Source organism: Sardina pilchardus, chromosome 24 (assembly GCF_963854185.1).
Source record: "Sardina pilchardus chromosome 24, fSarPil1.1, whole genome shotgun sequence".
NCBI lineage: Eukaryota > Metazoa > Chordata > Actinopteri > Clupeiformes > Clupeidae > Sardina > Sardina pilchardus.
The window spans coordinates 28062635-28077634 of NC_085017.1; the positions used below are offsets into that span (position 1 = coordinate 28062635).

The window sequence follows — 15000 nt, forward strand, 5'->3', positions numbered from 1 at the left end:
GCGATCCGTAACCTAGCAACACCCAACAGAACACAAGAACTAGACGCACCAGAATCAGCGCTGGTTCTTTAGAACCCAACCGGTTCCAGCGCTGGTTCCGTTGAGAACCCCACAAGAGCCTGAGCTGGCCTTTCCCAAACCCTGCAAGAGAAGAGAAGAGAAGAGCTGAAGTGTGTGTTGGCAGAAGTGTGTGTTCTGCTCCAATAGAACCTGAACTGTGGATCGTGTTTCTCATTCAAACTACTTTGGTGGTGATAGATATTTAGTGTTTCGGTGGATTCAAATCTATTTAGTTTAATATTGCATTTTTAACATGGTTTCTACAAAAGGTTGTGAAAGAATCTAACATTTTTTTAAAAAAACATTTTTAATGGAAGTTGTAAAAAAAAGCTTCAAAAAGGGATATTGAGTTCAAATATCTCAGAGGCCTGTTAATCGCTACTAACAAGTATGAGAGCTGTGGGAAGACAAAGAAGGTTGTGTGTGTGCGTGTTTGTGCATATGTGTGTGTGTGTGTGTGCATGCGTGCGTGTGTGTGTGAGAGGATGCGTGCATGTGTGCTGTATGTGTGTGTGTGTGTGTGTGTGTGTGTGTGTGTGTGTGTGTGTGTGTGTGTGTGTGTGTGTGTGTGTGTGTACAGCTCACCTTCTCTTGTGTCTCTAGTGGAAGCACTTTATGCTGGCTGAACGGATGTCTGCTTTTAAGAAGATGATGTTTGTTGCACTGTCCCCTTGATGCTACTCTCCCTCCTGCTTTGCTCTAATCATCCAAACTAATGATCTCTCCCATTTATGTTCACTTCAGTTTCACTACTCCTTTAGTTGCTCGCCTAACAGAGCTCTCTCCTGCTGTGATCACTCATCCCTGATGGAGCAGTGTTGTAAATATGTAGATTCCTATTGTGACTTGGGCTGTTCTTGTGTTTGTATTACTTCAAACGTCACATTTTTTTTCTTTTTTTTTTCTTAATCTTTCATGATTGTCTGAAGGCCTTTTGCTACCTGGATATGTTGATATTATCCCGTAAGAAGATTGAGAACAAATCAAATGTGGGTTTCAGACTCCTGTGTTGTTTCTTCTAAGCATGAATAAAAGTCTAAATGGAACCTTTTTTGGGGGAATCTGTTTGTGTGCTTCTTGGCCCAAACTTCTGTTTGTTGGAGTCTGTGGTAATATTAGGCAGAGGGGTTGATAGATCTTCTGGGAAAACTGAAGGTTTCATTTAAGGATGTGCAGAGATGTCACAGGACTGACTTTGAAAAGAAAACATTCCCATGATTCACATTTAATGTCATGGATGTGAGAGGATGTCACAGCACAGTCTTTGAAAATAAAGCATTTCTATGCGTCACTTATAACTGATAATACCTCATGTTTTCTGTAAAGGGCTTTGTTGCCGTGTAACATACAGAGGATACGCAAGTGCGCTGTGTCAAGTTCCAACATCAATAATCAACAGTAGAGTTCTATAGAATCTGTTGTCCCATTCATCACAATAGCGTCTGTGACATCACAATGAGCTGGCAGTATATAAAGGGGCCCTGAGCTGCCTCCTCTCATTCTCTGCTAAATCAGGGTCTTGTTCTGTCTGGAGCCTGACACTGTATAGGAGGACACTATGAACTTGGAGTGCAGCCTTGATGCTTCTCCGCCCCTGCTTGAAGCTCCACACCATGGTAAGTTTTCCCTGCTGTTCAAATCAGTCAAAGGACAAGAGATAGAGATGGATGGATGATAAATAAATTAATGGATAGATGGATGGATGGATGGATGGATACTGTAAATTAATAGATAAATGGATCGATGGATGGATGGATACTGTAGTAGATGAATAGATAAGTGAATGGATGGATAGATACTGTAAATAGATAGATAGATAGATATAGATTGATGGATAGAAGATCGATAGATAGATATGGTATTCATTCCTGGGGGATATGTGGCTTCAGATGCACCCTGTGGTAACTGGGCTTGTCCACCCCCCCATAGGTGTGTTGGAGCCCCCTGAAGTGCAGGGGCTGATTCAGCTCCCTGTTGCCCCTGGGGCAGAACTGGGTGTAGTGGATGGAGGACTCCAGGTGACGGCTGCAGCGCTGGGAGGGGTGGTGCTGCTGGTGGTGCCAGCCCAAGGGCCCGTGTTCTCAGACCGGCCTGGCAACCTCCTCCTGCAGCCTGCGCCCCTGCTCCACCACCAGGTGGCGCCACCTCCCAAGGGGAAACTCAAGAGGCACAAGAGGCCCCCGGCCCCCAGCGCCAGGCGCAGGGGCCCCGACAGCTTCCACGAGAAGTACCGCCGGCTCATGGCCAAGATGGAGGAGGAGGCCAAGATGGCGCCCCCCGGGGCCCGGGAGGGGAACTGCACCCAGCCCTGCTGTTGCTATGGCGGAGACTATGGCCGGCCCTCTCTCTGTTGCTCTGGGGCCCCCGACCACAACGGCCAGGGGCCTCTCTACGGAGGCTACCATGACAACGGCATCCCTGAGGCGGTGTGTGGAGATCCGCAGCGGTGGCCGGCTGGCCCAGACACCAGGCTGGCCGCCTCCCCCCCTCCCCCCACGTCCGGCTGGGTGGCAGTGGAGCCCCCTGGGGGCCTGGATGCCGCACTGCAGCTGCTGTTCCCAGATCAGCCGGACACGGAGACGGAGAGGCAGGAGCAGCTGTTCAGCATCGACGCGCCCATCTATCACAGCGTGGGTCGCCACGGCTACTCGGAGCTGCTCAGCACCTACGAGCCCGTCTCCAACAGCGTGGGTCGCCACGGTTACCCGGAGCTGCGCTCTGTGGAGGACGGCGAATCCGGAGGCGACGCAGCGGGACTGGACGGACTGGACGACCTGACCCTGCTGGACTGGGTCTTCCTCACACACATGTTTCCTGGACACACACCTCAGGACACACCTCTGCTCAACACACACACGCAGCGGTGGAACCCTGGGAGTTACGGTCACCACAGCAACGCGCTCCACCACAAGGCATGGGCGTGTCATCAGAACGCTGATGCTGTCTGCGCCAGTTCAGTCACCGGTGCTGAACCAATCAGGAGCGAGAGCCTGCGGCTGAGGCAGGACCAGGACGTGGGCCATTCCATGTGTGCAGAAGTGGAGGGGGGGGCGCATGGCGTAACACCTCTTGGACTGTACCACCTATGAGAGCACCTGGAGGGGGAAAAGGAGATGCACTAAATATGAGTATTAGAGTATTTTTCTAATAATAAATTGCATTTCAAATGGCCAAACTTGTGTTTGCAGTTCATGTGTGTTTGTGTGTTTGTGTGTGTGTGTGTGTGTGTGTGTGTGTGTATGTGTGTGTGTGTGTGTGTGTGTGTGTGTGTGTGTGTGTGTGTGTGTGTGTGTGCATGCTAAATAAATTTTTAGCTCCTCAAAAACATTACCAGACTCATGTCAAAACATGACTTTGCAAGTCTAATACACTCTAATACACACACACACACACACACACACACAACGTCACCCAATGAGTTTATATGACATACATTCATAAATCTGTAGCGGGAAGCACTGGTGTGGGATGATGATCCGTCTCCATAGTGACCAGACTGCTGCTTGTCCTCACCTGGGATGCCAGACAGAGTAAAGATCCTCCCATGAAGGGGCGCTTCATAAATATCTCATAACAGATTCAGTTACGTGATCGGTCAATTTCAGAACTCAGTGGTCAGTGGCAAACTGTAGACGATCGAGATTAGATAACAGGTGTCTGTTCACCCAGAAACAGGACGTGGGTCATATTTTAAAGAAGGAAGTGAAGAACGGCTTCCCGAAAGGGGACATGACGAAACTCATCGATGGATGTGATCTCCTCAAAATACCAATCCACAACGCCCTGGCATGGCGGTGATGATGAAATATAGAAAAGTCCCTATCTTACACACACACACACACACACACACACACACACACACACACAGAGAGAGAGAGAGAGAGAGACACACCCTATCACGGGAATGAGTTTATGTTACATTCATAAAGATGTAGACAGGAAGAGTAGAAATGTCTGGCACCGTTGTTATGTAGGTGATCTGCATAGGGACCAGTCTGGCATCTCCATAGTGAAATCTAATCATTTCTTCTTCGGGTCATTTCAAACCTTTCCTGAAAATTCATCCATTCATAACTTTTCGAGTTATCTTGTGAACAAACAGACAAACAAAAACAGACAAACTGATAACCTAACCTCCTTGGCAGAGGTAATTACTTCTTGTAGCCTCCGTCTTCACAACGAGCACAAATGGCAATTCAGATTACTGTAAGACGAGGCCATTTCCTAGGCAGGTATTGACTATGTTAGGGCGAAGCACTGCTACTTGGGACTATATTGGGGCGAAGCACTGCTGCTTGGGACTATATTAGGGCGAAGCAGTGTATTTGGAACTATAATTAGGGCGAAGCACTGCTACAGTACTTGGCACTATATTGGGGCGAAGCACTGCTACTTGGGACTATATTGGGGCGAAGCATTGCTACTTGGGACTATATTGGGGCGAAGCATTGCTACTTGGGACTATATTGGGGCGAAGCATTGCTACTTGAGACTATATTGGGGCGAAGCATTGCTACTTGGGACTATATTGGGGCGAAGCACTGCTACTTGGGACTATATTCGGGCGAAGCATTGCTACTTGGGACTATATTGGGGCGAAGAACTGCTACTTGGGACTATATTGGGGCGAAGCATTGCTACTTGGGACTATATGGGGGCGAAGCATTGCTACTTGGGACTATATTGGGGCGAAGAACTGCTACTTGGGACTATATTGGGGCGAGGCATTGCTACTTGGGACTATATTGGGGCGAGGCATTGCTACTTGGGACTATATTGGGGCGAAGCACTGCTACTTGGGACTATATTGGGGCGAAGAACTGCTACTTGGGACTATATTGGGGCGAGGCATTGCTACTTGGGACTATATTGGGGCGAAGAACTGCTACTTGGGACTATATTGGGGCGAAGCACTGCTACTTGGGACTATATTGGGGCGAAGCATTGCTACTTGGGACTATATTGGGGCGAAGAACTGCTACTTGGGACTATATTGGGGCGAAGCACTGCTACTTGGGACTATATTGAGGCGAAGCATTGCTACTTGGGACTATATTGGGGCGAAGAACTGCTACTTGGGACTATATTGGGGCGAGGCATTGCTACTTGGGACTATATTGGGGCGAGGCATTGCTACTTGGGACTATATCGGGGCGAAGCACTGCTACTTGGGACTATATTGGGGCGAGGCATTGCTACTTGGGACTATATTGGGGCGAAGAACTGCTACTTGGGACTATATTGGGGCGAAGAACTGCTACTTGGGACTATATTGGGGCGAAGCACTGCTACTTGGGACTATATTGGGGCGAAGAACTGCTACTTGGGACTATATGGGGGGTGCTGCTAGATTAGGGCAATGCATGTACAGAGACAAAAATGTCTCTGCTCACTTGTCCAATTCCTGGGGAGATGAGATGGTATATAACCCTATTTTATAAAACGGTGGCGTATTGTAAATTCTTGAAAGAGAGCCAGTTTATATTGACCCTGATTGCATTTATAAAAGCCATAAAAGAGTGAGCCTTCAAGGGGGTGATTACTGTCCATGGGCGCCGTATATGTGCATACAGCAATGAAGGGCACGAAGGCTCCTTGATTAGTATCCAATCCATTGAGTCATTTCATGATAATGTGCACAGCCCTAAGTACAGTATCTTCGAGAGACCTTCACCCGTGTCTCCTCAAAGGCACTTCCATTTCCAGTGCTCTACGTTGACAGACTCCTGTTATCTAATCTCTAGCGCCAAGTTCAAGTTATTGCCATTTCTACAACTCAGACGTCGACGAGAAAGTACCTTGGCATGCTCACAATGACTCATCAACACAGCACAACACATGATACAAAATGCAAGAATACATGAACAGTTTATGACTATAAACTGTAGACTGTACAATAATTAAAAGACAGATTCAAAATATGTGTTCGAACTATTCACAGATTCAAAATATGATCAGTTAGCAAAAAGCATCTGAGAACAGTTTGGTCTAAGGTCGAAATTTAAAACTGGCAACAGTTCAGTTGAGGCCCTTTTTTGATGTCATTTGAAAGTGGGCTCTAGAGCTGAGCGCATAGCAGCTGAAAGCTGCTTCACCATGTCTAGTTCTAGCCGCAGGTTTTGTTTTTTTTAAGATTATTTTGTAGGCTTTTTATGCCTTTAATTGGACAGGACCGTAGAGAGAATGACAGGAAGTGAGTGGGAGAGAGAGTCAGGGTGGGATCCAGAAAGGACCTCGGGGCGGGAATCGAACCCGGGTCGCTGGCGTATAGTGCAGGTGCCCCAGCCAGTTGCGCCACTGCCGGGGCCTAGCCGCATGTTTTACTAACAGGTACTTCTGCTGAGCTCAGAACCATCCTGAATGTGTGTGTTGGTCAGATCTGGAGGGTGGAGAGCTGCAGGTTTTACTAACAGGTACTTCTGCTGAGCGCTGAGAGGTCTGGAATGTGTGTGCTGCTGAGGCTTATCTGATAGGTACTTGGGTCCTGTTTCATTCAGTGATTTATAAACTAATAGTGCTTTAAAGTCCACTTTGTGACTTACTGGAGGCCAGTATATACGTACTGGAGTAATATGGTCAGTCCTGTACGTCTCTTTGAGAGCCCTAGCTGCTGCATTTTGTCACCTGAAGCTGTTTGAATGTCTTTTTAGGAACACCTGTGAAAGGCCCGTTGCAGTAATCAACCCTGTTGGAGTACTTCTAAATCATGTTTTGACATCAGACCTAAGTTTTGCAATATTTTTGAGGTGGCAAAAAGCTGATTTAGTTATTGATTTCATGTGGCATCAATGTTGTTGCTGTTGAAATGTAGATCACTGACAATTAAAAATATCCTTTGTGTTAAGCACTTTTTTCTGTCAAGGTGGGTGGCGACTCTTTCAATGTCTTTCCTCCTTTTATCACAGTTGCCGGTGGCAACAAAGAAGCTCCTTTCTTGTACTGTAGATATGATTTGAGCCAATTGATAACTATGAAACTGGAAATCCAACCCAGAGCTCTAGTCTGTGCAATAATATATTGTGATCATCACTAAGGTCCAAGGACTGATGTTTTGCCTGCATCTCAATCCCCTGATCTAAACTCCATAGAAAAACAGTGGGGGAACTCAGAAAGGAGGATGCTCAAGTGAGGGCCGAGGGATATGGACAATCTGGAGAGATTTTGTTAGATAGATAGATAGATAGATACTTTATTGATCCCCAAGGGGAAATTCAAGATTCAAGAATTCAAGAAGTTAAGAGCAATGGTCCTAAATCCGTTGCTTTTTATAATCTATCTTAATTACTTTATGGGTTTATGGGATGTATAATTAACATTTTATTTTATTGAGAAATGAAACTTAAAGGAATAACATGCAGAGTGCCAGTAACTGTGGCTTTTATCTCCTTCAATTTATGATATGATTTTTTATGTGTGTGTGTGTGTGGGCGGGGGGGGGGGGGGGGGGGGGCAAGACACACCCTCCTACCCTCGTTGGCTACATAAGGGCCCTCGCATACTGCTGCTATTGATTCAGTTCTGAAAGGGATCAACCTCGTGCACGCACACACACACTCATACACACACTCTTTATCTTCACTGGGCCTTCCTGGGGCCCCTCATCATCTTCTTCATCATGGTCCTGTACCACCGTGAGTTTGAGGCGGCAGGTAAGAGCGCAGGTGTGCAGGTGTGGCGGGTGGAGAAGATGGAGTTGGTGCCGGTGTCTCCCCGGTTCCACGGGAGTTTCTACGTGGGCGATGCCTACTTGGTGCTGCGCACCGTCAAGACCAAGGACACACCATCCTACCACCTGCACTACTGGCTGGGTGAGTGCACACACACACACACACACACACACACAGCAGAAGGACACACCATCCTACGACCTGCACTACTGGCTGGGTGAGTGGGAGCAGCAGCGGCCTCCTTTCATTCACACACACACACACACACACACACACACACACACACACACACACACACACACACACACACACACACACATACACTCACACCACCACCCCCACCCCCCCCCCCCCCTCTCTCTCTCTCTCTCACACACACACACACACACAGCTCCATACCCTTCCATAGAAACATGCTCACACACACACACACACACACACACACACACTTCCCAGAAGGGACAGTATGCCTTCACACAAAGACACACAGACACACACACACACACACACACACTTCCCAGAAGGGACAAATTGCAGGGCAGTTAAGTGTTATCTGGACTCATTATGGTCAGTATTGGAAGAAGTGCCAAAACTCAGTACTTAAATAAAAGTAGAAAAAAAACTATAACTAGAGAAATAGCTTTAGCAACTTTAGTTCCAGAATCATTCACACCAGTGTATAATTCCCTTACATTTTTTATTTGTTCAGCTGAAGAACATGTTGAGATATCCGGTTGTTGATTTGGTCTATACACCTGGGAATCTGGATGATCTGGACAGATTTTGTAAAGACGAATGATCTCAAGTCCGTTGCTTTGTATTCTCCAACTTTATGGGATGTCATCGAATATCATGAGCTATTATTATTGGGAAATAAAACAGGAATAACATGCAGGGGTGAATAACTGTAGCTGTTATCTCCTTCAACTTTATCATTCTGAGATTCCGATAGTGTGTGTGTGTGTGTGTGTGTGTGTGTGTGTTTAACAGTGAACAATTCAAAAAGTTGGTTGGACTACATTAGGGAGAATAGCAACAATAAGCAACAATGACAATTCAATCAATAACCTAATGAAAATAATCAATGAGAATAAAGGAGAATCAATATCGTCCAGGAGGCTCCGCAATGGACCACTTCCAGACCTCAAATTTTGTGGGCGGGGTTAAATTCGGGTTGGCATCCAGGCAAGGTGATCATATGATATTTGAGTTTGGGGTAAAGTATGGGGTTACTCTAGTGTGGATGGACTGCATACTACACACACACACACACACACACGCACAGGGACAATCTGCCCCCCTCCACACACACACTCATAAACCTCTCTGAAGTGAAAGTTTGGCAGGCAGATTGCAGGGTAGTCAAGTCTTATAGTCTTATATGGACACAATCATAAACATTAGACAGGAGATGACGTGAGGGAGAGAGGGAGAGATGGAGAGAGATGGAGAGAGAGAGGGAGTGAGGGAGACGAGGCTCATGAATGAGTGAAGAGATGGACTGAATGGCATGAGTGATATTGGAAACAGCCTTGGATAGGAGGCTTGCATGTACTGGCCAACCTTTGCCACATAAGAGCCCAATCCGTAGGGCAGTCAGTGAGGGAACTGCTAAGGGGTTCAAGTTGAGGAGTATGTAGGAGATATAATGACGTCATCAGCATAACAATGGAAATGAAGGGCGCTGTCACACTAGGTCCCCTGGACCGGACCCGCGTTCCTTTAGTCCGAGGGTTAGGTTGTTTATGATAATGTGAATGCAACTGTACCGACCTCGAGACCGGATCCGGGTCCGCCTGAAAGAGGAAGTCTGGGATCCGGTTCGCTAGAACACTGGAGCAGGTTGCTAAGCAAATGTTCTAAAGAATCTAAAGAACCTTTACCTTTGTCTTCTTCATTGCACCGCCTTCTGCTGTGTTGCCAAGTGATATTTGCAAACAGAATCCCCATATTCTGGAAGTTCGTGTTTAGAAGCATGGTGCTTATGACGCAAATGGACCAGGGTGTGCAGACAAACATGTAATGTGAACAGAGACCAACTCTGGTAGGAGTAACCGCACTAGGGTCCGGTCCAGTGAAACGGACCAAGTGTGAAAGCAATTGAAGACAGAATGTGTAAGAGGAGAGGCCCAAGAACAGAACCTTGGGGGACACCACAAGTGTCAGGGGAGGTGGAGGACTTTTCGGGACCCAATGAAACAAACTGGAGGTCTGTTGGTTGGGTAGGGCTAAGACAAGTGGAGGGCACATGTCTGCCAACACTCCTGTTTTGGGTTCTCCCATATTTTAAGGTCATCTCCTGGCACCTCCCGTTTTGTTATGTGTCCCGGAAAACATAATTTGCATGACTATCAACCTTTACAAGTTGCCAGATTGTGTGTGAAATACATCCTACACATCACATCACTTAATTCAATTTAACCCTTTAGTCACAAGACATGTCAACCCAAAACCTGATCTAGGGAGTGTGTGTGCATTACGTAGCCACTCTTGCAAACAAGCAGGCTAGTTGAATGCTTGATAACTAGCTGTTGTCAAATTGTTAGGGATCAAATACAGTATCTTTCTGGCCCCCACCTCCCCTTCAAGTTGACAGTGGCATAGCTGCTTTGAAGTTGACAGTGGGGGCCTAAAAGAGTATAAAGTAATGATTTCACTCATACAACGGATGGTGGTGTTAAAATCTAAAAGGTTGTGTGTGTGTGTGTGTGTGTGTGTGTGTGTGTATGGACAGGTAATGAGTGCACCCCTGATGAAAGCACGGGTGCAGCCATTTACACCCTCCAGATGGACGACTATCTGGGAGGCAGACCGGTGCAGTATCGCGAAGTCCAGGGGTACGAGTCCACCACCTTCACCAGCCACTTCAGAGGAGAACTCATCTACAAGGTGTGTGCCTGTGTGTGTGTGTGTGTGTGTGTGTGTGTGTGTTGAAAATAAAATGTTTATCTCTGAGATGCAAAATGTTCCCTAAATCAGTACTTCTCAAACTGATCTACTAATCAAAATAATCAAAATAATCAAAATAAAGGTCAGACATTAGATCTGGTAGCATTTTTTTTTAACCACAAACTCTGTGATCCACCTAGAATGGTTCCAGGACCCACTTTTGGGTCCCAACCCAACAGTTAAGAAACACTTCCTTAAATTATAGGATGATCAGTGTGTGTGTGTGTGTGTGTGTGTGTGTGTGTGTGTGTGTGTGTGTGTGCCCCTCTCAGGCCGGTGGAGTAGCGTCGGGATTCCAGCACGTGGTCACTAATGACCTCACCGCCCAGAGACTTTTCCACATCAAGGGTCGACGCGTCGTCAGGGCAACGGAGGTGCCTTTGGACTGGAAGAACTTCAACAGGGGGGACTGTTTCATCATCGACCTGGGCGCCGTAAGAACTTCCGTTTCCGTTAGACTAAATGAATACATCTCAGTTTGGTAATAATTAATACATCTTTATCTAGTCAATTAGCTGAGCCTGTATTTTCACACAGTTCACAATCATTAGGAAAACATTTGCATCAAATGCAGAATTTAGAATATACTGGTTCTAGGTTCTTGTATGTTCCGTTGTTTAAAGCGTAGGGAGAGAGTGTAAAGTGGGTGGATTAGGCAGTATGTATCCTTGTTACTTCAGTTGCAGTCATCAGTTGAACTCCCAACCAAGTACCTGAAGTAACCTGTTTAGCAGGTCCAGTTCACTACACTCACACACACACACACACACACACACACACACTCCAACTCCATTTGATGGACTCATTTCTGTCGCCCCCTGCAGGTGATCTACCAGTGGTGCGGCTCCTCCTGCAACAAGTTTGAGAGAGTGAAGGCTGCGCAGGTGGCCACTGGTATCCGTGACAACGAGAGGGGCGGACGCTCTCAGCTGGAGGTTGTGGAAGAGGGGCATGAGCCTGATGAGATCATAGAGGTACACATTCTACACAGCTATACAACACACCCGCATCACCGTAGTGATGTAGAATAGAATAGAATAGAATATATGGAATACACAGTATACTTCATTGAGTATACTACATGATCCCGTGAGGGAAATTCAGACTCTGCATTTAACCCAATTTAACCAATTTGTGAACACACACAGCACACAGTGAAGTGAATCACACACTAACCCAGAGCAGTGAGCTGCCTGCCCAACCAGCGGCGCTTGGGGAGCAGAGAGGGGTTAGGTGCCTTGCTCAAGGGCACTTCAGCTGTGGACTGGTCGGGGATTGAACTGGCAACCCTCCGGTTACCAGCTTGAAGCCCTGAGGAGGCCACAGCTTCCCTATGTAGAGTGGTGTAGAGACTTGAGAGATGCTGAGATCACTGTGTGTGTGTAATGTGTGTGTGTGTGTGTATGTGTGTGTGTGTGTGTGTGTGTTCTAAGTGTTCTAAGTTCTCTCTGGTTTCAGGTTCTTGGGAAGAAGCCTAATCTGGCGGAGGGAGATGACAAAGATGATGATTTTGCTGATATCTCCAACAGGAAAAAGGCCAAACTTTACATGGTATGACACACACACACACACACACACACACACACACACACACACACACAGGAAAATGGCCAAATGTTCCATGTATGACACTGCAGAGATGTCTGTGACTGTATGACTCGACTGAGTAAAAATACCTCTTAGCCAAATACTGTTCTGTGTCAGCAATCATAGACAGTCTGCATGTTTGGAGAAGACGATGTCACCTTTATCCTGAAAGTGTTACTGCGGTGAAAAACGCAATGCAAAACGAGGGAGCGCATTGAAAACTTCTTTCAGTAAAAACATGTATATGCTGTTGTTTGTGGCAGTTTGGCCAAATATAAGTCAATAACAGATGGTAAAAACTTTGGAATGTGTGTATGCATATGTGTGACTGTGTGTGTGTGTGTGTGTGTGTGTATTCAAAAGCAAGAGAATGCGCGCACATCTAAGTAGTGCAGGTGCTGAACCAAAAAGAAAAACGGTCCGAAACGTTGTGCTAAATAAACCTGGGAGCTGCTATCAGTGTGCGGACCTTTATCATTTCTTTTGTGTGTGTGTTTGGCAGGTGTCAGATGCCAGCGGTGAGATGCAGGTGTCCTTGGTAGCGGAGGAGAGTCCGTTCTCTCAGAGTAGCCTCCTCTCAGACGAGTGCTTCATCCTGGACAATGGCAAGGCCGGACGCATCTTTGTCTGGAAAGGTACCAGAATAGCACAACACTTTGACATGCAACATGTATGGCTCACAAACCATAGCTTCTGACCCCTGGCCTATCTGTGATACTGTATATTGCACTGCTCTGATTAGTCTATCTAATTGGTCCATCTTTTCATTGGTTTCACTTCCTGCCCTCTCCATGTGTCACTTCCGGCTCTGCCTATGTCACCTCCTGCTCTATCATGTCATTTCCTGCTCTGCTTCTGTCATTTCCTGCTTTTCTCCCTCCTGTTCCTCCTCAGGGCGTAATGCCAACCCCAGTGAGCGCAAGGCGGCCATGAAGACAGCTGAGGGCTTCATCAAACAGATGGGTTACCCTGGCAACACCCAGGTACCTCCCGACAGCATCAGCATCACACACCCAAAACATTCATCCTCACCACAACATTCATCCTCACCCAAAACATTCCATCCTCACCCAAAACATTCATCCTCACCCAAAACATTTCATCCTCAACCAAAACATTCATCCTCACCCAAAACATTTCATCCTCAACCAAAACATTCCATCTTAACCTAAATATTCCATTCTCACCCAAAACATTCATCCATCCTAACCAAAACATTCCATCCTCACCCAAAACATTCATCCTCACCCAAAACATCCTCACCAAAACATTCATCCTCACCCAAAACATTCCATCCTAACCAAAACATTCCATCCTCACCCAAAACATTCCATCCTCATCAAAACATTCCATCCTCACCAAAACATTCCATCCTCACCCAAACCTGCACACACATCAATGACATTTTTCCCAAAGCACAGTATGACACATCACACTGTCTTACTCCATTATCACCCACTGTACCTGACCTGAGTAAATAGTTTGAGAATTTGACCTTAGTGTGTTCATGAGTGCTCTAACAGTAATCCCCCCTCCTGCCACACACACACACACACACACACACACACACACACACACACAGATCACGGTGCTACCGGATGGAGTGGAGACGCCCATCTTCCAGCAGTTCTTTAAGGACTGGAGATCCTGGGAGCAGAGCGAGGGCTTCGGACAGGTGCACGTCACCGAGCGCATCGCCCACATAAAGCAGGTGCCCTTCGACGCCTCCAAGTGTGTGTGTGTGTGTGTGTGTGTGTGTGTGTGTGTGTGTGTTTGTGTGTGTGTGTGTGTGTGTTTGTGTGTGTGTCTCAGATCCATCCTAAATGTGTGTGTTGTGTGGTCAGATCTGGAGGGTGGTGAGCAGTGTGTGTGTGTGTGTGTGTGTGTGTGTGTGTGTCGCCAACATCAAGCAGGTGCCCTTCGACGCCTCCAAACTGCACGAGTCCCAGCAGATGGCCGCACAGTACAACATGGTGGACGACGGCTCGGGCGAAACTCAGGTGTGTGTGTGTGTGTGTCAAGGTCAGACATTGTGTTGTTCTGGCCTTTTTCCTGAGTGTGTGTTGTGTTGCCAGATCTAGACAGTGGAGAGAAGTGTGTGTGTGTGTGTGTGTGTGTGTGTGTGTGTGTGTGTGTATGTGTGTCTCAGATCCATCCTGAATGTGTGTGTGTGTGTGTTTGTGTGTGTATGTGTGTCTCAGATCCATCCTAAATGTGTGTGCTGTGTTGTCAGATCTGGACGGTGGAGAGCTGTGTGTTTGTGTGTGTGTCTCAGATCCATCCTGAATGTGTGTGTTGTGTGGTCAGATCTGGAGGGTGGAGAGCTGTGTGTGTGTGTGTGTGTGTGTGTGTCTCAGATCCATCCTGAATGTGTGTGTTGTGTGGTCAGATCTGGAGGGTGGAGAGCTGTGTGTGTGTGTGTGTGTGTGTGTGTGTGTGTGTCTCAGATCCATCCTGAATGTGTGTGTTGTGTGGTCAGATCTGGAGGGTAGAGAGCTGTGTGTGTGTGTGTGTGTGTCTCAGATCCATCCTGAATGTGTGTGTTGTGTGGTCAGATCTGGAGGGTAGAGAGCTGTGTGTGTGTGTGTGTGTGTGTCTCAGATCCATCCTGAATGTGTGTGTTGTGTGGTCAGATCTGGAGGGTGGAGAGCAGTGTGTGTGTGTCTCAGATCCATCCTAAATGTGTGTGTTGTGTGGTCAGATCTGGAGGGTGGAGAGCAGTGTGTGTGTGTGTGTG

General features: G+C 47.0%; 2 protein-coding genes across 3 annotated transcripts in view; both read left to right on the forward strand.

Moving 5' to 3' along the window:
* Nucleotides 1-1106, forward strand: part of tmem106bb (transmembrane protein 106Bb) — a 12738-nt gene extending 11632 nt beyond the window's left edge. For both annotated transcript variants that reach the window (XM_062530206.1, XM_062530204.1), the window contains exon 8: nt 1-1106. This exon is cut by the window's left edge and continues 1335 nt beyond it. The gene's annotated coding sequence lies outside the window, so the exon portion shown is untranslated.
* A 6569-nt stretch (nt 1107-7675) lies between these two features.
* LOC134073206 (scinderin-like) overlaps nt 7676-15000 on the forward strand; it is a 13944-nt gene continuing 6619 nt past the window's right edge. Inside the window, exons 1-9 of the mRNA XM_062530207.1 lie at nt 7676-7868; nt 10462-10616; nt 10949-11110; nt 11501-11650; nt 12135-12227; nt 12766-12898; nt 13158-13246; nt 13846-13974; nt 14177-14263. Coding sequence (XP_062386191.1) covers nt 7676-7868; nt 10462-10616; nt 10949-11110; nt 11501-11650; nt 12135-12227; nt 12766-12898; nt 13158-13246; nt 13846-13974; nt 14177-14263 — 1191 coding nt within the window. The remainder of the gene's footprint in view (nt 7869-10461; nt 10617-10948; nt 11111-11500; nt 11651-12134; nt 12228-12765; nt 12899-13157; nt 13247-13845; nt 13975-14176; nt 14264-15000) is intronic.